Source organism: Theropithecus gelada, chromosome 2 (genome assembly GCF_003255815.1).
Source record: "Theropithecus gelada isolate Dixy chromosome 2, Tgel_1.0, whole genome shotgun sequence".
In the NCBI taxonomy this organism is placed as follows: domain Eukaryota; kingdom Metazoa; phylum Chordata; class Mammalia; order Primates; family Cercopithecidae; genus Theropithecus; species Theropithecus gelada.
The window spans coordinates 72,463,097-72,488,305 of record NC_037669.1 but is presented as its reverse complement, the minus strand read 5'-3'; the positions used below and the strand labels follow the sequence as shown (position 1 = coordinate 72,488,305).

At 41.0% G+C, this 25,209-nt stretch overlaps 1 protein-coding gene and 1 long non-coding RNA gene across 3 annotated transcripts in view; one reads left to right on the top strand and one right to left on the bottom strand.

The window, feature by feature from the left end:
• Window positions 1-6,563, bottom strand: part of SUCLG2 (succinate-CoA ligase GDP-forming beta subunit) — a 283,115-nt gene extending 276,552 nt beyond the window's left edge. For both annotated transcript variants that reach the window (XM_025377166.1, XM_025377168.1), the window contains exon 1: window positions 6,439-6,563. In XM_025377166.1, the coding sequence (XP_025232951.1) occupies window positions 6,439-6,522 (84 nt within the window). In that variant the 5' untranslated portion in view covers window positions 6,523-6,563. The remainder of the gene's footprint in view (window positions 1-6,438) is intronic.
• Window positions 6,564-6,622: 59 nt separating this feature from the next.
• The window catches only part of LOC112618905, a 301,179-nt gene continuing 282,592 nt past the window's right edge, over window positions 6,623-25,209 (top strand). The window contains exons 1-3 of the long non-coding RNA XR_003118138.1: window positions 6,623-7,022; window positions 20,823-20,916; window positions 21,837-22,013. This is a non-coding gene — a long non-coding RNA (uncharacterized LOC112618905). The remainder of the gene's footprint in view (window positions 7,023-20,822; window positions 20,917-21,836; window positions 22,014-25,209) is intronic.

Below are 25,209 nucleotides of genomic sequence, written 5' to 3'. Positions count from 1 at the left end.
CTGGGCCCACCATCAGGTCATATGCCAAATGTCTTAAATATCATCTTATTTAATCTTTGTAACCATCTGTGCAAACGATCCCCTTTTCGAGTAGCAGTAGATCGAGGTTCAGTCAGGTTCAATAATGTGCTCCAGGTTGCAGAGAAAGAAATGGGATATCCCATAAGAATTTGAACTCAGTTGAATTTGAACCCAGACTTCGTATTTTTAATCCCCCTACTACTCTGTTGCCAAAACCCCGAAGCCAGAGAAAGAAGAAGGTGAATAAGAGTCCAGAGAGGGCAACCATGCTGAGTTGATTAGCACACCTTCATCAGCACAAGTCCAAATGACCAAAGGCGAGTGTCACTCAAGGGCAAAGAGATGGGGAAAGGTAAGCAATCAGTTTAACTGCCTAGTTCACCCCAAACAGGATCTTTCAGAGACAGAGCTTAATGATTTAACAGCATAAGTCCTTTATCAGCATGAGGCGGGTAACTCCCTGGCACTGTGATTTTAAACAAATGACTATAGGGCCTCTCTATGCCTCTGATTGCTTCTATAAAACATGGAGACTATGAAATCTCCCTTGCAGTGATGTTGTAAGGGTTAAAGAAATAATGTGTGGAGATTACTGCATACAGTCTTGTTACATACTACATGCCTAAGGAATGGTTCTACGATTATGAAGGCCCTTTCACAACTAGGATTTCTATAGCCCCTTCCTTCTTCCTCATTTGCTGAAATGAGCCACATCACCCCTCAACTTTGCCTGTTCCTTACCTCCCTCTCCCTTCTCTGTGCCCCCCACTCATTCACTGAGACCACAAATGCTTACTCAATACCTACTCGGGCCAGCTGGGGAATCACTCACGCTGTTACATTAAGCTGTATCACTTTGCCTCTGTGGAGCTTACATTCTTACATTTGTAGGAGAGCGGGGAAGACAGTCGATAAATAACACTAGCAGGTACAGTCAAGTGTGATAAAGAACAAAGCAGATAAGATTACAGAGAATAATCCCTGGAAAGGCGGGGCCGGGTAAGATAATTAGGAAAAAGCCTATTTGAAGAATCAACTTTGAATCAGAAAGCTGATGAAGAGAGAGATCAGGCAACGAATGATCAGAGGGAATAGTGCTGCAGACACAGGGTAAGTGGTTGACAGAGGCCAACAGTGTCTTACAAGGCTAAGAACACAGCTCAACTGCAGCACCCACTATGTTTTAGTATAACTATGGGTTTATAGGCCAGTTGTACCAATAACCTCTGTGCCCTCTTAAGGTAGGAGCCATGTGTCTCTTCTTCCTGTCTGCATTCACTCAGTCATATTTATCTGCCCACCATTCTATTAAGCATGAGGTGTAATAAGCATTCAGAAAATATTTGCTACATAAAAGATATTTGTTTGATTTTCAGTTGTGGGGGTTAAATTATTCCCTGCTGAGTTCTGGGCTTTCTGAAGCCCCATTCAGACTTCCTTGTATACCTGAAAGTGCCATTGTCCCTCAACTTCTGCTACCCACCGCCTCTCCCTTCTCCATACTAAACTGCTCACTACAACTATTCTCCCCCTGTTCTCTCACCTGTCTCTGCATGAATTCACCTGGACTGCCTTCTCCATCACCTCCACCTTCCTCACATCATTTGTTCAAACATTTCCAAATCTCTCAAGTTCTTCAATAAAACTTTTCCTTCAAGTAATAGAAAGTGATGCATCAAGTGACAATTGAAGATTGAATGGTAAAGACAGTTGAAGGACAAATGATCTGAGGTTACTTCTGTAATTTCTTTTCCTCCCCCAAATATGCCATATTCCTGTGACTTTCTGGGCTTTGCGCCTACAGAACTAGACCAGGGTACAAGGGCAGGAAAGTTCTCACCACTGTGAGTCTGTGCACTCAATCACTCACCCATAAAAGAAATGCCTTATTTACAGTTAAAAAAAAAAAAAAAAAAAAAAAACAATTTGGGACAAAAGCTATCACTTAATGGTCTTCCCCACAAGGAAGGTCAATAGTTTAGCATCTACATTATTTGAGATGGATTCCCTTTTCTAAAAGCAGAAATTGCAGCTGTACTTCATTTTAAAAAAAGAAAAATGTCAAATATGTATTCTCCTAGGCAAGAGGCAGATATAGGTAAGTCACAACTTCCAATGCAGCTGCCACAGCCTCATTTAGCTGATAAGAACTTGCACATAACCTTTAGTCCTTCACTTATAAAAGCCATGCATGCATCTTTCTCCTCCCACTTGAGTAAAGGCAGAAAATTAGGCTGGAGCCATTCTTTCTGAGTATACAACAGCAGGGGCATGGGTTTAAGCAGTTTTCTTCGACAACATACATTCCTCTGTGAGTTCCTGGACAGAAGCTCCAGGCTGCATTGAAAACATACAACAATGATTCTAAAATTGGAGGCCTGGCCAGGCACAGTGGCTCACATCTGTAATCCTAACACTTCGGGAGGCCGAAGGGGGCAGATCACTTGAGGTCAGGAGTTTGAGACGAACCTGGCTAACATGGTGAAACCCCATCTCTACTAAAAATACAAAAATCAGCCAGGAGTGGTGGCGGGCATCTGTAGTACCAGCTACTCAGGAGGCCAAGGCAGGAGAATCGCTTGTACTCAGGAGGAGGAGGTTGTAGTGAGCCAAGATCATGCCACCGCACTCCAGACTGGGTGAAAGACTGAGACGCTTTAAAAAAAAAAGTAAAATAAAATTGGAGGCCTGAAAGGCAGTGCTTCTCCTACAAGAGAGCTCCATGAACTTCAACTAGCCATAAGAGAGGGCAAATACCCCAAAAGACAACAAAACCGTGCTTAGACTTAACTAAGAACCATTTCAAACTCAGTGCCCTCAGCCAACATTTCCCCTAAGACTTAACTGGTAGCATGCACTTGCCCACCATGGCAGTGCCTTGCTGTATTACACCACCAAGTACTGCACACTCTGTTCACTTGGCTATATGGACACAGCAATATGGCCCCTGTCTACCACGATTTAGTTCTTTGGAAAGACTTCTAACCATGGTCAGACTCTTACTGCTAAATTCACTGAACACTACTCTGCTAAAAGTTTCAAAGTCAGCCTAACTTAGATTTATAATAGGGGGTATGTACTGTACATTAATTACATGCTTGTGCTTTGGCTGCCAGGACTGGGATTCAGCCTCTGTAGGGTTTAAACCCCCTGAAAACTCCTTAGCAGACCCTGCAGGTCTCCATGCGATTTGGCCCTTGTATTCCTCTCAGACCTAGTCTACTACCACTTTCCCCCTCTAATTACCTAGACATGCCCAGCTCATTCTCATCTCAGTCTTTGCACTTGCTGTCTGCTCTGCCTAACGGCACTGTTCCCTTTAGTCTCACTTAGCTGGCTACCTTTCATCACTCATGTCTCAGTTCAAATGTCAAAAAGGCCATCTCCAGGATCACTCACACATAATGCTGAGCAATGTCAAGTATGTGTATGCATATATATAATTCCACCTACATAGAGTACAAAAATGAACAAAACCAGTGTTATAAGTCAGGGGACTGGTGGACCTTTGTAGGGTGGAGGTAATGACAGGCAGGAGCACCAGGGGGCCTCTGGGTTGTTGTTAAATGATCATTTTCTTGATCTGTACCTAGTTAGCTGGGCGTGCATTCAGTTTATGAAAAGTCATCAAGTTGTTCATTTATAATTGTGCATTTTTCATGACATCTATTTCAGTTTTAAAAAATTATGCCAATCAAAAACACACTCTGTGAAATAAGTCTCCTCTGATCATCCAGTCTAAACTACCCTACTGTGAAGCTATTCATTCTCCATCTCATGACCCTGACTGATTTTCTTCATAGAATTTGTGATTGGCTGAAATCATTTTCATTATTGGTTATATGTGTACTGGCTCACTCTCTCCCACCTCCATTAAAATAAAGTATCACATGGCCAAAGACTCTGCCTGCCTCATTCACCACCCCCAAACCCCAGGGCCTACAACAGTCCTGTCAAATGGTATGGGCTGAATAAAAACTATATGAAAGATAAGAAATGACTAAAGTGGACCCTTTAAGGACACATTATCAATCAAAAGTCAAAATAGTAAAGCTAAGAGCAAAGGTTAAAAAAAAAAAAAATCAGCGACACTAAGAATCAGGTATATGTGTCAAATGTTAAATTTAACCATAGGGAGGGAGAAGACAAAATGTCATTCTATGGGTATCTTTGAGAGACCAGTTAAAGTTATTTCTCTAAGCAGAAACTGGGTCTTTTATTTCTGTAGAGACAACAGTTTTTCACAAGGCCTGGTGGTATAAAGTAGGTCTGGGCCAAGAGTGGCAACAGATTTCTGGGATACTTGGTGAGGATTCTTAAGTATGATGGGAGAAGTGGGCCATGTTTAACTGTAATGTCTGCCACGGGCAAGGGACTATGCAGACATAATATCAAATCAGTGTACATGAAACAGATCATAGGAAGCACCCAAGAATTTGAAAATAGGCTTTCCTACAAGTCATGAGCAATACTCACCATTTTTATGGACAATTCTAAGATGGTCATAAAGAAAAAAATAAAAATGTATCTGTGGTGCTAATGACTTGGATGTTACACAGTTACTACTGGTCTGCAGATTAATTTGCATGTTGATATAATTTATTTTCATGAGGAAGGATATACTCACCAGGAAACAGCATGGTGTAACAGAAACATAAAGGTAAGCCTTTACTCTGGACTGCCACAAACTCTCACTGTAACCTTGAATGCATCATCGAACTTCTTTAGGCCTCAATCTCTCTACCCATGAAATGAGCTGGCTGGACTAAATGATTGCTAATATCCATTTTCAGTTGTTGGACATTGTATACATTTCTATCTTTAAAAAAAAAAAACCTATTTTTGTCTTCTAAGACATTACAGAATAACATCATCCACAAGTATGCAAATCATAGTAACCAGATGGGGTGTGCGAACAGATCTTTTTACCCAGTTTTCCTGAGAAACCAAGAGTATCTCTCCCCAACCAGATTTTCTCCTGTTTTGGGTTCAGCCTCTTGTTTCTTGGTTAGGTACATAGGCTTCACATACTTCAGCTAAACACTCTGCATTTTAGGGTTCTCTGTACAATTCATGAGTTTTCACTGCCCTGGGCCCTATGTTTCTCATCAATTCAAGTCTACACTCATAGTTAGCACCCTAGTTCTTGCTTTTTCTAACACTTAAATAATGAATAAGACTTAACTCACCTGGAGGTATTCTCCTTACTGTATTACAACAATTAGTGAGTTTTAATTAGACAAAACTGCCATTCCTTTTGCTACCTCACTATACTGTCAAGCACCTATTAAGAATATTACAGTAGTAAGTATTAGCACCTTTTAAATTTACATTAACAATAACAGAGAAATGGGAAAGGAGAGGGGTAAAAATAGCTCACAGATGTCATAATGAACCAAAGTTTAGAGTAACTCAAAAAACCGTCAATCGCTATTTTTTAAATTTTCTAAAAAACTATACTATGCACATCCTGGTTAAAATTGTATGAGTGATAATTTGCCTCTCATCAATTAAAAATGGGGAAATAGGCAAGGCATTAACTCTGCTGTGGCTGAATCCCTGACTGTGCTTTCTTTAAAAGGGGAGAGAGATAATCTACGGAGACTAACCAGTTCAGTGGTTGAGTGATTTCTCAAAGAGTCATCACCAACTCAAAACTTCCCTTAAGTCCTTCTGACTACTGGAACGCTTGCCATCTGCGCAAGGTAAATATCTCCTAGAGGCCAAGTTCCAATCGCTATCCAGCCCACCACTGACCCTCTTTGGTTTCATTCTCCATCGACAAGGAGGACATGGACAGGGTCAACTGTCTAATGCGTTTTAGTGACAGGCCTGATTTTTCATTGAAAAGAGGAGAAAGATCGTTTCCCATTTTTCTCCTTGACCCATGGATTTGACCAACTCAGGCACCTTAAAAGTCTGCAGAAGCAGGTAGCCCGCAGGAAGTTCACCCGGGGGGGTGAGTTCCTAGTTGGGCTGAAATGGGTTTCCAGGCATGTTTATCACGTGGCCTAAATGTGCTCAGGGTTAGTGCGAGCCGTCTGAAAAGCAGAATTAGTATAGCTGACAATAAAACCTCAGGGCTCCAAAACCCGGTCGGAGAAAGTTTTCTTAAACTTGCATCCAGCGCCTGCTTCAGCGCCTTCACCGTGAGCCGGAGGGGCAGACAGCGGCGACTCCCGTGCTTTGGGCCGCTCACACCCCGAGGCACCCGGGGCCACCCCCGCGCCGCCCCTGCCCCACACTGGAGCGGGGGTCCCTCCTGGACCCCGGCGCGGCGCCGCGGCGCCTCCCGAAGTGGGGCGCCCGAGGGGCCGCGCACGGGGCCAGGCGGAGAGCAAGAGCAGCAGGGAGCTAGGGAAGCCCGGGCAGGCGGGCGCCGCTGTCAGCGCCCGCAGCTCCTGCCTCCACGCTCACCTGGGACCCGACCGCCAGAAAGCGGGGCCGCAGTGCTAGGGCTCGCAGAAGCTTCCCGGCCTGCGTTGCCACGGGGGACGCCATCTTAAACAGGAAACCCAGCAAGGGGCAGTAGGGCGGGCGCGGGCAGGGGAAGGAGGCGGAGGAGGAGCGGCGGGAGGAGGGGTCGGAGCAGAAGCAGGCGGGAGGAGGTGGCAGAGGCGGGCCTGGCCAGGCCGGCCCCCTGGGTCTCCGGGGCGCAGGCGTTCCTAAGGCCGCAGAGCTCTCGGTCCGCGACCTGGCCCCGGTTCACGTTGAGCGGTCCCAAGGCCTCAGGGCCTACTGTGCAGTCCCCGGGTTATGGTCCTGAGCAAAGACAGAGCCCGAGCCCTGCCGTCTTGGGGCTCAAACAGTCCCTGGATGGCCAAACAAGCGAATATTCGCCATGGCAGTGGGTGCTGGAAGGGTGGCTCACGTAGCTGACGCCCTCCGCAGAGACCCCTGGTCTAGTCCTGGGGTCCCGGAGGCCTATCTGGAACAGTGGTGTTGGAGCTGAGACTTTAAGGAATAGGGACGGGTGAGGAGCCTGCAGCCCAGGGCTTCAGGTGGGTCAAGGAGAGGTCGGGGAGGCTCTCCATCCCTTAGGGAGTTGTGGGTGTTTTGTTTTGTTTTATCCTTAAACCAAGATCAATGTAAAGCTATTAGAGGACTTTAAGCCCAGTAATCAGAATGATAAAAGCGACATTCATCTGGAGTTGTGAACCCCAAATACGTGACACAGGTCTCAATCAATTTAAGAAGTTTGTTTTGCCAAAGTTAAAAACGCGCCTGTGACACAGCCTCAGGAGGTCCTGACGACAAGTGCCTAAGGCGGTCGTGGACACAGCTTGGTTTTATACATTTTAGGGAGATATGAGACATCAATCAATGTACGTAAGATGTACATTGGTTTGGTCCGGAAAAGCGAGACAACTGGAAGCAGGGAGGGGCTTCCAGGTTGTCGGTAGATAGGAGACAAAGCATTGCATTCTTTTGGGTTTCTGATGAGCCTTTCCAAAGGAAGCAATCAGCTGTGCATCTATCTCTGTGAGCAGAGGGATAACTTTGAATAGAATGGGAGGCAGGTTTGCCCTAAGCAGTTCCCACCTTAACTTTTCCCTTTAGCTTAGTGTTTTGGGGGTCCCAAGAGTATTTCCCTTTCATAGAGTTTACAGGAGTCTAAGCAATGTACATGTAATAAAAACGACAACAGCAAAGTTACTGAATATGTGCCAAGCACTTGACAAATATAAACCTGTTTAGTCTTCATAGCAACCTTTTAAGCGGGTACAAGTGTACAATTCCCATTTTGCAGAAGAGTAAACTGAGGTGCACAGAGGTTAAGTAACTTGCCAGAGGTGGCAGGTCTGATAAGAGATGAGATTCACATCCCTTCCACCCACCCCCAAATTAAGCACTATTTTAGATTTTTTTTTAACCTTACTCCTTCTTGAGCATATGATCATGAAAAAAGGTACAATGTAACACAAGTAGACAACTGTTGCTACTAGCTTCTTTCCTAACCTCTCTGTTCGGAAAGTGGGGGAACTGAGGATTTTTATTTTAATATAATTTCTAGCCCATTTCGAGACATAATTTTACCCACTAGATTTACCATCTTTTGATAATGATGATGATTGCTTAAATCAATTATTGCCACGATGGTGGAAAAGTGGCAATACTCTAACTCCATCCTACCTTTATTAGTTTGTATTCTACTCAGAAAAACTGCGCTGTCTTCCCATCATCTCCATTGATGAAAGAAAAACTTCAGCTGAATTAAATGTAAAAGAGTTTAATTGAGCAATGAACGATTCGCGAATCGGGCAGTCCCCAGAATCACAGTAGATTATCGCAGAGACTCCAGTGCAGCCACGTGGTGGAAGAAGATTTATAGACCAAAAAAAGGGAAATGATGTACAGAAATCAGAAGTGAGGTACAGAACAGCTGGATTGGTTACAGCTTGGCGTTTGCCTTAAACAGTTTGAACACTCAGCAATGTATAAATGGTTGAAATATGGCCACAGGGATTGGCCAAGACTTAGCTATTGTTTTAGGCGCATACTTCTAAGTTAGGTTTTCAATCTTGTCTACCTATGAAGCTAGGTTGCAGTCGTCCACAAGGACTCAAATATAGAAGTACCGAGTCCTTCTTAGGCCATGTTTAGTTCACTTTAACACTATTCTTCAGTGAATTCTTTTATTCACTTGTATCAGTATGGACTCATGTTTCTTTTTTATTAAATAACAAACGGATGCTCTTTCCTGATACATATACTCTGCTGCCTCTGTTTTCAGTCATTTAATCTTCACAGGAGCCCTGCAAAAGGGGTCCTACTGTTATTCCCATTTTGCCAGAGAGAAACTGGGCCACAGAGTTCCACATGACATTTACATGACTCTAAGGTCATGTAACTTGCCAAGGGTGACACAGCTTGGGATCAAATTTCCCAAAGCTGGACTCTAATCACTCTCCTTAACACCTTCCTCTTGACAAGACTGGGTTTGAGTTTCCATATTGTTCATCATTACCCCTACTGGGTCCGCTGAGATAGAGCAAAGACTTGCTAACGTTTGAGAGTGAACGTTTAAACTTGTTGAGAGCTCTGAACATTTTGCCAGAAGGAGGAAGACCACCTATAGAATTAATCAAAGGCTGTTATTTCAGACTTTATTATGCTAAGGGAGTTGGCTACTGTCACTTTCCTTCCAAATGAGACTGGAAGCCATTTGAAAGAAGTATTTGTTTTATAGAGATAAAGGAGAAACTCTTAAGACAGTCTTTGATTGATGAGTGTTCTTTTAAGATGCGATTTTTCTATTATGGTGGGATTTTTGAAAGTGGAGTGGGGAGAGGCTTTCTGATTGTCATCCAAGTACATTTGGCATTCTTTGGTTCACTGTCTACTGGTGAGTAACTTGGGGACTTTCCAGGCTTATCAGCCTCCTAAGAGTTTTCCTGTCTGACTTGGAAGACTGTCTGGGCTCTGGGGTCCAAATCTTTCATCAGCAATTCCTCAGTGTCTTTACTCACATTATCTCTTTGTGCCTTCTCTGCAGCAAGTGGGTAGGGGAGAAGGGACAGAAGGAAGAAAGATAACCATTCATGTAGCATCTCCAGTGCCTAACACTGGACTTGGATTAGAAAAGGTAATCAATAAACATATGTGGAATGAGTTGCATTATAGATTTCCTTGTAAGATTTCTCCCTATTTCTTACTCCCCGCTTCCATCCTCCAACCTCCTCAAAATAGGAATCTAGATTCTACCAGAGTTCTGCACTGTGCTTTCCTGGAACAAACATTAAGTTTTCAGCCAAACTGGACCTCCACCCACTTGAACACCTGTGGCTAGGGAAATGCCTGCTTCATAGGGTGCCAGTAAGTAGTCAATGATCAGATGTTACATGTAAAGACCTTGCACAAGTAAAGACTTCATAAATGTTCTTTTTCTTCCTCTAGTGGGTCCATAACAAATATTTGCGTGATATCGAATGTGAAACACCAGGGCCAATTTGAGATGTGGATTAGGAGACCCCTGACTCTTTGTAATTTATCTTGATAGCACTAGAGAATTAGAGAGATGTACAAATGCCAGACAAAAGTATTAAGAGTCTAAAGTGGTTGCCTCCAAGAAGAGGATAGAGAGTAGTGGTCAAGGAACCATTACATTTTGTTTTAGAGTTTCAAGTATTGGGATTCCTGGACTCCATCTCACACTCATGGAATCAGAATCACTTAGGATGGAGACTGGGACCTGCATTTTAAATAATCTTTTCAAAATGATCTTTAGTTTGAGAAATAAAAAAGCAAACAAACCAAACCATAGGCATGAACTCTCAAGATGTTTCTTGGTGAATCCAAAGATGAGTTACTCTGGTATCCCCCATTTGTTTCCTAAATGTAGGACAAAAAGCTGATAAATCGTAGGTGGAGATGATGACCGATGCTTTGAGAGAGCCTTGACACCTGGTACAAAACCCATTCTCTACCCGTGGTCTAAATCAGCTGGGACATGTAGAAGCATTGGCTTAAGGTGAATGAATAGCTATTCTATGCTTTTGCTATGTCAAAATGGCAATTGTGAACTGCTTGAACAGTAACTACGGCCATAGGCAATAGCACTATTGAAAGCATTCTGCACTCTCTGGTATCAGATTGAAGCACAAAGTTAGACATTGCAAGTGTTGACTCTACGATTTAAAAACTCCATGGCCCTGGGCAGTTACTTAACAGTCTCAATTCCTTTGTCTGTGAAAAGGGGATTATGATATGACAGTAACTATTTTGCCAGTGAGATGCATCCTCAAACACTTGAGATCCCAGTGGCTGTTACCTACCATGCCTTCATTATTTGACTAAGAACTCTTTTTTTGTGTGTTTATTTCTTTAGTATTTACATCTGTGAGCCTCAGTTTTCCTATTAGTAAAATGAAGGTCAAGTATGACATCTTATTTGAGCTGTGAGTTGACAGTGTAACACTTCTCATAAACTGCATGCATTTGATATATGAAGTTCTAAAACTCTACGATTAAGCTTTATATTTCTAGCACCTTGGCTATACTGTTTCTTATTCAGTTAATCATTGCAAAAAGAAAAATAAAAACATCAGTAGGCCTACGTGCCTTCTCTTTCATCTTAGCAGTGCCTGTTAACAGTGAAATAATGTGCTCATTTTCATATTCGCACTGGTTACTCCAGGGGCCCAGATTTACCAAAGAGACATATCATGAAACCCAGCAAAGGGATACTGCATCTGGCAGTTCCGGTGGTTGTTTACCGTTACCTTTTCACTTAAGCATAAAAACTGTTTGACAAATAGTAACTCATTATAACCAGAAGAGTCGAATAGAATTTTTTAAGAAACAACCCTAATTTTCATGAATTACATATTTGAGTTCATGCTGCTGCGTGTCAGGAATGAAAATCACTATTACAATGATGAAATAAAGGGCATCTGTGGATGTCATTTGGTTATTTATTTTTTAATGGATAACAGATTTCTGGAATTTACAGAAGAAACTTTTTGGCCTTTCATTATATGCATAGGTAATAGCCCTGTTGCAATTTGTGACAACCATTTTAACCAGTGCTTCAGTTGTATTGTTTGCCAGTGGCACAGAAAGAATGGTCATTGTGCTTAAGTTATTTTTCCCTCTTCAATAATGCATTAAAATGATTAATTTTGATGGTATTTCTCAGCAGCTTTATTTAAATGACAGTCGGTCCTCTGTATCTGTGGGTTCCACATCTATGACTCAACCAACTGCACATTGAAAATATTCTGGGGAAAAAATAAAAAAATAACAATACAATAATAAAAAATGATACAAGTAAAAAAATACAGTGTAGCAACTATTTTCATAGCATTTACATTGTATTTGGTATTACAAGTAATCTAAAAATGACTTAAAGTATACAGAAAGATGTGCATACGTTGTATGGAAATACTATGTCATTTTATATCAGAGATTTGAGCATCCATGAATTTTATTATCCATGGGAGTTCCTGGAATCAATTCTCCATGGACAGTGAGGGACGACTATGTAAGGTGCCCAGAAGAAAAGGGATTTATGACAAAAAGTGCCTCCTTTGCCAAAACTGAAGTTGCTCAAGAGAAATTCTCACTGCACCCTGGAGAGAATTCACAGCAAGCAAGTTTAGAGCAGTGGTGACAGGTCAAAGTCAAGATGAGAAAGAAGGAAGAGTAAGGAACATCATTAACTTAGGGAAGGCCCAGCTGGAGACAAGGTCAGTGGAACAAGAGAACAAGATGAAATGGTGGAAACAAGGGTGATGATATTCTTTTGGCAGGGAGTTTGGAGCTGGATGAAGAAGATGGTAAAAGCTGAGGAAAGAACATTTACACAAAGGACTATGGAGGCTCTTGAACTAAAAGAGAAAAGTAGCATTAGATTGATTGTGGAAAAGAAGTTAGAAATAAAACCTAAATTCCTATTGCAATTGGAACCTGTGGAGTTCAGCACCTTCAATATTATTAAGAAAGCTTCTTTTAAACAGTAAAGTAAAAATTAAAGAAACGTTCTTTTACAAATGTCCTGCCTCATTAGAAAGTGAGCAGCCACAGCAGTGATTCTTTTTCTTCTTCTCTTTTTTGTTTTTTGAGAAGGAGTCTTGCTTTGTCACCCAGGCTGGAGTGCAGTGGCATGATCATAGCTCACTGCAGCTTTGAGCTCCTGGGCTCATGCAATCCTCCCACCTCAGCTTCCTGAGTAGCTGGGACTACATATATATGCCACCATGCCCAGCTAATTAAAAAATATATGTTTTTATAGAGATAGAGGCTCACTATGTTGCCCAGGCTGGTCTTAAACAACCAGACTCAAGCTATTCTCCCTCCTCAGCCTCCCAAAGTTATGGGATTACAGGCAGGAGCCACTGTACCCAGCCACAGGCCATGGTTCTTAGCTTAGGTATGTAACAGAATTCCTTTGGGCCATCCTCTCCAGAAATTCTGATTCAGTAGGTCTGTCTTGGGGCTTAAGGATCCGCATTCTTATAAATAATGCCCCTACTCCACTGTCTTTGTTGTAGGTGGTTCATGCTTCATGGTTGGAGAAACACCAACATCAGCCAGGCGCAGTGGCTCAAGCCTATAATCCCAGCACCTTGGGAGGCCGACGCAGGCAGATCACTTGAGGTCAGGAGTTCAAGACCAGCCTGGCCAACATGGTGAAATCCCATCTCTCCTGAAAATACAAAAATTAGCCAGGCATGGTGGCAGGCGCCTGTAATCCCAGCTACTTGGGAGGCAGGGGCAGGAGAATCACTTGAATCCAGGAGGCGGAGATTGCAGTGAGCAGAGATCACGCTGCTGCACTCCAACCGAATGACAGAGCAAGACTCCGTCTCGAAAAATAAATAAATACATACATAAATAAATAAGCACCAGCATCGAAGGTAGCACTTTGGCATAGCTAGAGGGAAGATCAGCAGCTATCCAATTCCCACCTTTCACATTCCTTTCACATTTTGTCTTCCCTTTCTTCCCCTGCTTCTACCATCCTCCTGAAACTTTCCCCATCCCCTCTAAAACCTAATTTACTACATGACAGCAAGGAGTATGGACTGAGGCTCCAAAAGATGCCTCTATGCTCTTCCCTCTATCTGAAACACCCTTCCATGTTGTTCACCAGCATGAGTTTCTCTCATCCTTTGAGTTTCAGTCACCCCCTTCAGGAAGCCTCCCTGAAGCAGGAGCTAGGGGTATCTCAGTGGTTATTAGAGGTTTGTTACTGCATTTGCTACTTGTCTGCTTCATCCTTCAGGATTTTAAAATCTGCAATGACAAGGACCGTGTTTTTGCATTGTTATTACTCTGCCCACAGTACAGTGCCTGGAAGACAGGAGGTGCCCAACTGCTATTGACTGGATGGGTAAATAAATAAAGATGAAGCTGGTGCAAAAATATCCCTAATAAGAAGATGCAAAGATTCATGAGTGTCTAGAAATCTGCCAGTAGTCCCCAGTGAGAAAGGAAGTGGAGGCCCATGAAGGGAAATAACCTGCCCTGTGTGACACACTACACTAGTTGTTTTTATATACAGTTCCTCAGAGTCCTTGGACACCTTAGAGCTCCACCTCGCTCTTTCTCCTTCCCCCTCCTTTTATTGAACACTTAGGTGCTTTCTGAATGCTTTACAGAAATTATCTTAATCCTCGCCACCGACGTATTTTACAGACGTACAAACTGAGTCTTAAAGCAGAGAGTAAATGGCCTGATGTAATGAATAGGAGAAGACCAGTTCCAATCAATCTGGAATTGATTCTAGGCCAGAACTGTCCAATAGAACTTCCTGCAATGAGGAAAATATTCTATATCTGTGCTGTACATTATCACAGTCGTTAGCCCTATGTGGCTATTGAATATTTGAAATATGGCTGATGCGACTGAGAAAATCAATTTTTAATTTCATTTCATTTTTTTAAATTTATACTTAAGTTTGAATAGCCACACATGGCTAGTGGCTACCATACTGGTCAACACGGGCTATCTAATTCTGATGTACAATCTCTGCATCATCATTCCATTTTCTAAAGTGGGTTTCTCCCATAGCAGTCGTTAAAACAACAATTTGGATACAAAGAGATTATTTAAGAGGTGATCCTAGACAGCAGGAGAAGGATTGAGGAAGTGAGATGGAGAAGGTAAAAACTAATAAAAGACTACATTGCTAGGGTGTAGGCACTTGAGGTTTTTTTGTTTGGTTGGTTGGTTTTTGGAAACCTTCGAGAGACTTATGGAAAATGCTATACAATTGTTTCATTGAGGAGCACGGAACTGATCATGTTTATTCACCAACTCTCATGCCTTATTGATTGAAGGATGCTCTTAGGGGCATTCACACCTGCTCTGAACTCCTTCTTCATCTCCAGCCTGCCTCCCCTTTGGGCCCTTTCATGCCCCTATACCTAGATAAAGCCTTAGGGCCAAGAGATTCAGGTGCTCGAGGCTGGGTCTATCCTCCTGAGCTGCAAATAACTTCCAGGGTGGATCAAGGGGGATGTGGGGTCAAGATAGACTATATTGCCTCTCATTTACAACGAACCATATTAGATCATTTTAGTGTTTTATTTGGAATAGGAAGAGAGGCATTTGAGTCTGTTAGAAAAAAAGGTTCTGTATTTTGAAAAAAAGTTTTGGAACTGTAGCTCTAAACTATATTCCTACCTGTTTTCCTGACCACCTCAATTACTAACTTGTGTCCTGTTCCGTATTATTTCTAGCACAGCATGGATTCTCTAAACATTCCTGCAGTCTGGGCCCTGCAATGTAGCTGTAAAAATGCTGCCCTGGGATTTTCTCAGTGCAGACATAAGGAGACTCAAGCATTCTAGAAAGTGTTTGTTTGGTTGACTTTTATTGATGTGTATAAAAAGATTAGAGACAGCAAGAGAAGAAAATCTGAGAGAACCTATACTTGGTTAAAAAAAAAAAAAAAAAAGATTTTACAGCAGAAGTAGATAGAAGTGGTGCAAATAATGATTTCTCCTCTTCTGATATCAAGCTTTGTTAAGTTCCTGGAAAAGCAAACGTGATTATGTCAGAAGTAAATTGACTGAAAGCCAAGTCAAAGAGGCAGATCAGCTTCTGAAGGAGGTCTGCTCACTTCAGCAAAGAAAGCAGGGCAAAGAATCCTAGCCTTGTCACCTAGTTAGGCCCCTAGTTCCTACAACCATGGGCTGAAATAATGTGGAGAACTCTTGATATTGTAGGCAAAATGAATGTTAGCAGAGTTCCATCAGAGATAATGGCTGGCCATGAGCTAAAGAGAGTTTAGCCACCACAAAGAAGAACCTGCCTGTAGAGATATCTCTAAGCTAAAAGCCGCTACAAGTTTCCTTTCAAAATTCTACCTTAAAAATTTGAAATAACCTCAGATCAGTTAGCCAAAGAGTTTCCAGAAGAGTGAAGTTCATAATGCCACAAGGAAAAAAACTAGAGGGAGACTAAAGTAAAATTTCATTTTAAAATTTTAATTCATCTAGCTGAGGTTGGAAAGAGTAAAATTTTTACATGAAAATATTAAGTATCTAGAAACTCTTATAAAAAGAAAAATTAAAAAGCACAATGATAGACAAAAAGGATGAGAATAAACAATTCAGAAAAAAAGATAGAAGTGACCTATAAACAAGAAAAAAATGGCTAACTTCCCTGACTGCATTGAAGAAATGCAAAATAAAATATAATACTGCCTATTAAAGTTGTACATTTTTAAGTAAATTAAAATGCCCAATGTGGATACAATTGTGGAGGCAGTGAGCACTCTTCTTCCTGTTGGTAGAAGTGGAAACTGAATTGTTACATCCTTCTAAAGGATAATTTGGCAATCTATTAATATATTCAGATCCTAGAATAGTTTAAAGCCTCTAGTCCAATAATTTATTCTATCTATATATTGTCTGTTCATATATTTTCTCTTTATATATCTATAATCTGTATCTACATATATATCTAGCCTACTGCCTATCTTTGTAAATAAAGTTTTATTGGAACTCAGCCATACCTGTTGGTGCATGTATTGTCTATGGCTGCTTTCCACCTGCAATAGTAGAATTCAGTAGTGACCCTGGAGACCATACAACTAAAAACATGTAATATGCAGCCCTTTGCAGAAAAAGTTGCTAAGCCCTGCACCAGAATATAAACTCATTGACATGTAAGCTCAATGAGTGCAAATAATTTGTCTGCTTTGCTTGCTGTTGCATTCCCGATGGCTAGAACAGTGCCTGGCACACAGTAGATGCTCAATAAATATTAGTGAAATCATCAGTTGCTCCTGTTAAAGTATATTCATATTGTTTTTACATTTACTGGGTTTTGAGTTTTATAAATAATGTTGCAGTGAACACAGATCTTTGCTTACTTTTGCAATTGTATCAGACAAAATATTTTTTAAAAATAGTTAACAACTTTAACAACTTGGAAAAATACTGTTGGTATCTCAAATTTTTAAAGTAGACTAAAACTTTTATAGATGACTCTAAACTTTGTTTTTAAAACTCCGTGTGTGTGTGTGTGTGTGTGTGTGTGTGTGTGTGGTAACTATAAATAATTTGAAGGCTAGGAGGTGGGTGGGGTGATTTTCATTTCCTTTCTTTTCTTTTTTTTTTTTTTTTTTTGAGACGGAGTCTCGCTCTGTTGCCCAGGCTGGAGCGCAGTGGTGCAATCTCAGCTCACTGCAACATCTGCCTCCCAGGTTCAAGTCATTCTCCTGCCTCAGCCTCCTGAGTAGCTGGGATTACAGGTGTACACCACCACGCTCACCTAATTTTTGTATTTTTAGTAGAGACCAGATTTCACCATGTTGGTCAGGCTGTTCTTGAACTCCTGACCTTATGATCCACCCACCTCAACCTCCCAAAGTGCTGGGATTACAGGCATGAGCCACCACGCCTGGCCCATTTCCTTTACTTTCTAACCTTTCTACAATGAACACAAATTGATAGGAAAAAAAGAAAATCTATTTCTCTAAAAAAATTAAAAGATCCTTTTCCTTTTGTGACTTCCATGTCCTTTTTTTTTTTTTTTTTTTTTTTAACTGTAATGCTTTCCATTACTACAAATGAAATCCAAATTCTTCCACCTAATGCTTCATTCTATAGAGCCTCTGGTTTAAGTATATATTTCTGACTGTCTCTGCAATGACTCTCCTGCACTGATGGTTTATTTACCCAGACTGTGATATTCTTTGTCCTCAGAAAAGGCCATATACATTCTACTTTGGCACAGGTATTCACAGCTTTTGACCTGTCCAGAATGCTGCCCTTTCCACCACCTTCCTGAGCCCACTGCTGCAGTACTTAGCTCTTTCCAGTAGCCTTCCTCAGTCCTTCTCACAGTCAAATCCTCTGCCTCTAACCTCCTGCAGCATCTAAACCCAGTTGCCTTCAGGAGACAAAGCAAAGAAACCTAAATGAATAAATTAAGCCAAACAAGGGAATAAGGAGTCATGGGAGCCTTGGTAACATGTATGTGTCCTATCTAAAAGCAGTCAAATAAAAGAAAAGCAGTTTTTTAAAAAGAAGACCAAACAAAGGCAAGGATGTTGACAAAATTTGCCCTGTAGACCATGACGTTATACTGCCTGATCTTATAACCTACTTGAAACTTTACTTTAAAGGCCATGGAGTTCAGGAATGCAGAGAGAGCTGGGGGAAAGTAAGAATTAACTTCAGTTCATCATAGCATGATTCACAATAGCAAAGACATGGAATTAACCTAGGTGTCCATCAATGGTGGATTGGATAAAGAAAATATGGTACAGGTACACTATGGAATACTATGCAGCCATAAAAAAGTATCATTTCCTTTGCAGCAACATGAATATAGCTGGAGACCATTATCCTAAGCAAATTAACATAGGAAAGCCAAATAGCACATGTTCTCACTTGTAAGTTGGAGTTAAGTATTGGGTACACATGAACATAAAGATGGAAACAAGAGACACTGGGGACTGCCAGAGTGGGGAGAGAGGAAAAGGGACAAGTGCTGAAAAACTGCCTATTAGGTACTATGCCCACTACCTAGGTGATGGGCTCCTTCATACCCCAAACCTCAGCATCACACAATATAACCACAGAACAGACACCCCTGAATGCACATGCACCCCCTGAATCTAAGGTAAGTTCAAGTTATTAAAAAAAAAAGATGAAGATGGAGATAGGTTGATAATGAGAGAAGAACAAGAGGTTCTGGGATTAAAGAGAAAGGTGAGGCTAGGGCTTAAGAATGGAGTAAGGGTGTCTGTGGTAGAAGATATACAGTAATTTTTTAAATGAAATTCTAATATTTTATTTTTTAAGATACAATAAAATATCTCTAGTATTACTATGAGTTAATCAAAACAGTCCAAGAAAAGATTGCTTCTTATTTGTTTATTTATTTATTTATTTATTTTGAGACAAAGTCTCACTCTGTTGCCCAGGTTGGAGTGCAGTGGCATGAACTCTGCTCACTGTGACCTCCACCTCCCAGTTTCAAGTGATTCTCCTGCCTCAGCCTCCCAAGTAGCTGCAACTACAGGTACTCACCACCACACCCAGCTAATTTTTGTATTTTTAGCAGAGACAGGGTTTCACCATGTTGGCCAGGCTACTCTCGAACTCCTGACCTCAAGTGATCCACGCACCTCGGCCTCCCAAAGTGCTAGGATTACAGGTGTGAGCCACCAAGCCCAGTCTCTTGCTTTATCTTCTATATCTGCCCCAAACTTCTGCCTGTTGTAACAAAAACAATAAATGGCTAAGCTGTGTTGGATCTATGTTTTGTTCAGGCACTGTGCTAAGCAGTTTTACTAGAAATGTCTACCTCATTTCGTTCTCCAAATAGCTTTATGAGGTAAGTGCTATTGCACTGTTACAAAATTAGAAGGAAAACATACAGAGGAGCAAAGTAGTTTACCTTAGATGACATGGCTAAGAGGTTTCAGGACTGACATTTTAACCTAGACTCCAGTCTAGAGTAGTTCCTTTTGTTTCTCCGGGGTACAGCTCTGAGGTAAAAGAAAGGGAAGATTTGGTAACAAGGGTGTAAATGAGAATTTAATTCCCTCTGCACTATTGTCCTTTTGGGCTGGACCATTCTTTGTTGTGGGGGGCTGTCCTATGCATAGTGGGATATTTAGCATCATCCCTGGCCTCTACCATTATACGCAGTAGCAAATGCCCCCTCCTTTACACTTGTGACAATTCAAAATCTTTCTGGACACTGCAATGCCAAATATCCCCTGGAAGCAGGTGATATGGTTTGGCTGTGTCTTCACCCAAATCTCATCTTGAATTGTAGCTTCCATAATCCCCACTTGTTGTGGGTAGTTACTGAATCATGGAGATGGGTTTTTCCCATGCTGTTCTCATGATAGTGAGTAAGTCTCAGGAGATCTTATAAAGATGGTTTATAAAGGGCAGTTCCCCAGCACATACTCTTGCCTGCCACCATGTAAGACGTGCCTTTTGCCTTCTGCCATGGTTGTGAGGTCTCCAAAGCCATGTGGAACTGTGAGACCATTCAACCTTTCTTTATAAATTACCCAGTCTCGGGTATTTCTTCATAGCAGTATGAAAAGGGACTAATACACGAGGGTGGGGAGGAAGAGTAAAATCTCCCCTGGTTGAGGACCAGTATTATAAATATTTCTTCTTAGAGCAGAAATACTGTAACACTTAATATTGCCAATCTCACCTTTTTGACCTTTAATAATCCAAGATATATCTCCTCCCTCCACTAAAAAACCCACTAAAAACAACAGAGATTATTGCATGAAATGTTTTATTTTCATATATCTCATCTTTTAGAGTGGATTAATTTTTTAAAAATATAACAAGAGAGAAGCAAAAAGTTTTAACTCATCAAGCAATCATTAAATGAATTAAAATAGTAATTCCAATGTCATTAGTTTGATTTTAGCCAAGCCGAGGAAGCACTATTCTAATATTCTGCACAAAATAGCAAATTTCAGTTTGAAAATTCTCCAAGCCATTAATGGTCCTGCTATCCATCTGATTTAGTAAGGGTTCAGAGGATTTGTGAGCTAAACTTTCTCAGGAAGTCATTTTTATGCTATCAGCATTAGCCTGTGCCATTAAGATTAGCTTTTCCTTGATACAAGGAGTTTTTATGTTATTGTCTGTGTCTTGTGGAAAATAATAATTTTTAATGAAAGAAATCTAAGATTAGCTCCAAATTCCCCCAGTGTGATTTCATCTCATCAGTCTGTGCAAGGGGAGAGTTTGGTGTTCCAAAGAAAATCAATTCACACTACTAAAAACAACTGAAAAGTATGAAAAACATTTTTAAATATTTGAGTATGACTCAAAATACATGCTTTATTTATTGGTCAGTGTGAACAACCCCAGAAGGAAAAAGAGTGCTGTTGTTAAAGGTATCTGGCATCATGGACCCAACCATCGCCAGGAGTTTCTCACTTCATCTCTGGTGAGTTTCTTTATTTAGCATTCCTCTTTCGAAGCAGTGTTTTTCTCAAGATGAGGAACCTAGGAGCTCTAGTGTCACATCCATACTTCCCTTTGACCAAAGAGGAAAGACAGCCCCAGCTCAAGTCTCAAAATATCTAAAAGACCCTCATGAGGTCAGCTGGGGTCCCAGATGTATCGCTGGAAATCTCAGTGGCCAAAGAGATGGCTGCTGTGCCGTTTGAAGTCAGATTCAGGTACAAGAGGTTTTATTAAGGAAAATTTCTCAGTAGAAAATGGTAAGGGAATAGGAAGGCAGGATAAGGAAGAGAAAATTACTGGTCAAAGCTGCAATTTCAGATGAAGCACCAGCCTAGGCCCACAGAGTGCTTAGAGCATAAATTGCACGTCAGAGTTTGTCCCCTCTCACAGCAAGGGAGCTGGGCAAAACATCACTGTGCCCGTCATCGGTTACAGTTTGCCTTGGTCAGCAGGATGTAAACCCCGGCTCTCTATAGGCAAGTCATCCCTGTTAGCTCAAAGGCAATCCTCTGAAGAAGGTTGCAGGTGCAAACTTTGCAGCAAAAGGAAGAAGTAGTTGGGGACTGGGCACACAGCATTTGGTAGAGGGGATCTGAAAGGGCCACATGGTGTTCCCTGCACATGCCAGTTCCTAAGTGTCCAAAGTGTTGGGTCTGTATGATTGGCAACCCCAAAAAGCACCATGCTTTTGAGCCAGGTAGGAGAGGTTTACCAAAAGAGGGACAATGCTGTTGCTCTTTTGAAGAAGAAAGAAGTGATGGGCAGACAAAATCTGTATAGCTTCAGCTGATTTGGACTTACCAAATTTGACCCCAAGCAAGTTGCATTAAGGTCCGATAAACACACACTTAGAAAAGGACAGTTGCATTTACTGAGCATCTAATACTGTTTTGTCAACAGCTTTATTGTAGTAAAATTTGCATACAATAAATGGCATGCATTTAAAATGCACAATGTGATAAATTTTGACATATGTATACATCCATGAAGCCGGCACCACAATCAAGATAATGAACATCTCGTTTACCCCAGAAGTTTCCTGTGCCATCTCACTCCTCTGTATTCCTCCATCCTCAGGTAATCTCTCATATGCTTTCTATCACTATAGATTATTATGTATTTTCTAAAATGTTATATAAATAGAATCCTAGAGTATATACTCTCTTTTGTCTGTTGTATTTATTTTGAGATTAATTCATGTTGGTTTCTGCATCAGTCGTTCATCCTTTTTTATTGCTGAGTAGCATTCTGTTGTAAAGATGTACCACAATTTGTTTGTCTGTTCAGCTGTTGATGGCCTCTAACACTTTTATATGTCATGTTACATTTATATGTCATATTCTTTTCACACAACTGTGAGGTAAGTCTTATTATGCCCATTTTAGGGAAGATGCATTTAGACTTCAGAGAGAGAAGCTAAGTTACCTAATTGCTCAGCTAATAAGAAGCAGAGCTTAGATCTCTGTTTTTAACTCAATAAAGCCTATTTTTTTTCTTATCTCACCATCTTTCTAAGCACAGATCTGCACACAAAGTTAGACACTCATTAGTTGATTTTTATCTACTCTAATTAGCACAGCTTACATATTCAGAAAAGCTTCTCCAATTTTATGCACTCACTTTCAGCTTTGATGCTGTATTTATACCACAGTTGGGAAATAACCTATTTTCTTCTCTCTTTTCTCTTCAAAATAATAAACCAGAAGAATTCAGTATCCAAAATTTGGTCATTTTTACTCTACTATACTGAACGATTAGCCCATTTTACTATCATGCCAAACGGCTCACAATTTAACAAAAAAACACTAAGTGTGCTCTATTCAGATGCCTTGAAATTTCAAGGTAAGATGGCAAATGATACTAGATGAAAAACATTAAGAATTTCAGCAGATTTTGCAGTGATGAAACTTTGTCTTACCTCTTAGAAAATGGCATTGCAACGGTGAAAACCCCATCTCTAGTAAAAAAAAAAAAAAAAAATATGAAAAATCAGCCTGGTGTGGTGGCGGGTGCCTGTAGTCCTAGCTACTCGGGAGGCAGGAGAATGGCGTGAACCCGGGAGGCGGAGCTTGCAGTGAGCCGAGATTGCGCCACTGCATTCCAGCCTGGGTGACAGAGCAAGACTCCGTCTCAAAAAAAAAAAAAAAAAAAAAAAAAAAAAAATGCCATTGCACTGACTTTAGTGCCCTAAACTTCTAAATTGCATTTCACTTACATGTTTTCACTTGTGTATGTACAGTCTCCCCAATTCAGTTGTAAACTCTTTGAGAGCATCTAGCAAGCCAACTCTGTATAAAATCTAGATGTCCAAGTTCAAAGCTCTAATTCCACTCAACTCAGATGGTATACTTTCTAATCCTGTTGGCCTAATGTTTCCAAATGGGAAGAATACAATTAGAAAGATTTTACTTGAGTTATAGAAGCCTCATAAAGCAGTGAGAGCCTAGAAGCTAAGGAGTCATGGGGAAGTTAAATAAAGTCTTAGTCATGAAGATCCTGTTTAAGCTCTGTCTATATTCCCTAAGTGCTTGCCTCTGTAATCAGCTTACTGAAAACCCTTTAATTCTCTCCACCTATGGTCATTTCTCTGTCTTTGGAAGCAAGCTTGGCCAGCATGCAGGGCAGGCTAGAAGTGCAGAAAGGTTAATGCTCCAGGAATCAATCCTAAACCAATAACAGAGAGTTGGTAGATAAGTACCCTAGCACCTTTGCTTCTGGGGAGGGGTAATTCTAAAGCTGTTCTACTTTATTTTGAGTTCCCCCAGTGAGTTGGGTTCTGTTACCCACAGCAGTTACCTGCTCAAGACATCACCCTTTATTATCTTCCTTCTCTGTCTCATGTCTCAGCTTTTCGCCCTCTGTGTCTTGGAATCACTTCTCAAATAAGCTTCTAGCACCAAAATCCCTGTCTCAGAGGCTAATACTGGAGAAAGCCAAAGACAGACGTTAACCACCATGGCACGTCTATAACATGTTGGGTTAAATATTTTATATACATTTATCCGTTCAATCCCCATAATGAAGATAAGAGTTGGATATTTTTATTCTCATTTGATGAATGAACGAATCGAAGCCTGAAAAATTTACCCATGTTTACACCTTACGTGGCAAAGTCAGGTGCCCCGCACCCCCAAATGAGTGAATCCCAACCCTATGTTTTGTATTTTTGTTTTTTTGGGTTTTTTTTGAGACAGAGTCTTGCTCTGTCACCCAGGCTGGAGTGCAGTGGTGTGATCTTGGCTAACTACAACCTCTGTCTCCTGGGTTTAAGAGATTCTCATGCCTCAGCCTCCCAAGTAGCTGGGATTACAGGCACCCACCACCACACCCGGCTAATTTTTGTAATTTTAGTAGAGACAGGGTTTCACCATGTTGGCCAGGCTGGTCTCCAACTCCTGACCTCAGGTGATCTGCCCGCCTTGGCCTCCCAAAGTACTGGGATTACAGGCATGAGTGACCATGCCCTGCCTCAACCCTATGTTTTATACACTATAAAAACTCTCAAGCTAGCTCCCTTGGAATTGTGGAGTACAAAATTAACACAACTTCACCTGTTAGCACTGGAAAATGTCAACATCTTTTTCTTATATTTATGGCAGTGCCCAGGAAAGGACTGGATACATTACAACTCCCAGTAAAAGCTGGTTAAACTGCAAGGATTTTTTCTTTATTTGTTGTGACTCTTATGAAACCTTGACAAGCAGTTTAGAATGAACATTGGCTCTGCTAGCTGTGCTTGCAGAAGTAATATCAAAATGATATCCTATTCATGTTTCTGCAAGAGTAATGTCTACCATTCATTCTGGCCTTACTGATGGTGTGCTGATAAAATTACTGTAAGTGAACATTCTCATTCTGTGCCTCTCATTATTGAGGAAGGAAACTCAAGGAGTTCCAAATATATTTTATTTTTTTAATATGATAACATGCACACACAATTTTCCTCATTCTTGAATATATGCAATTTATCTATCAGAGTAGGTTTCATTTTTTATGCACTTGCTTTTATTCCTTTCTGATCCATATGTCAAAGAGAAGGGATTTTAATCACTGAAGGAGCATTTGTATAATAAAAGTGATCTCTGCAATTCCTTCAGAGAAGAGCATGAATAAATAATCTGTACATTCTTAATGCATTGCTCCAAATATGAGTTTCAATTTGCACAGAAGTTTCAATAAATTGTTTTGTGTCCCTAAAGGCCTACAGATGCCTCATGGGATACATTGTAAAGGATTCCATTTAGAAAGAATTTTGCTTATGAGTAATATATTC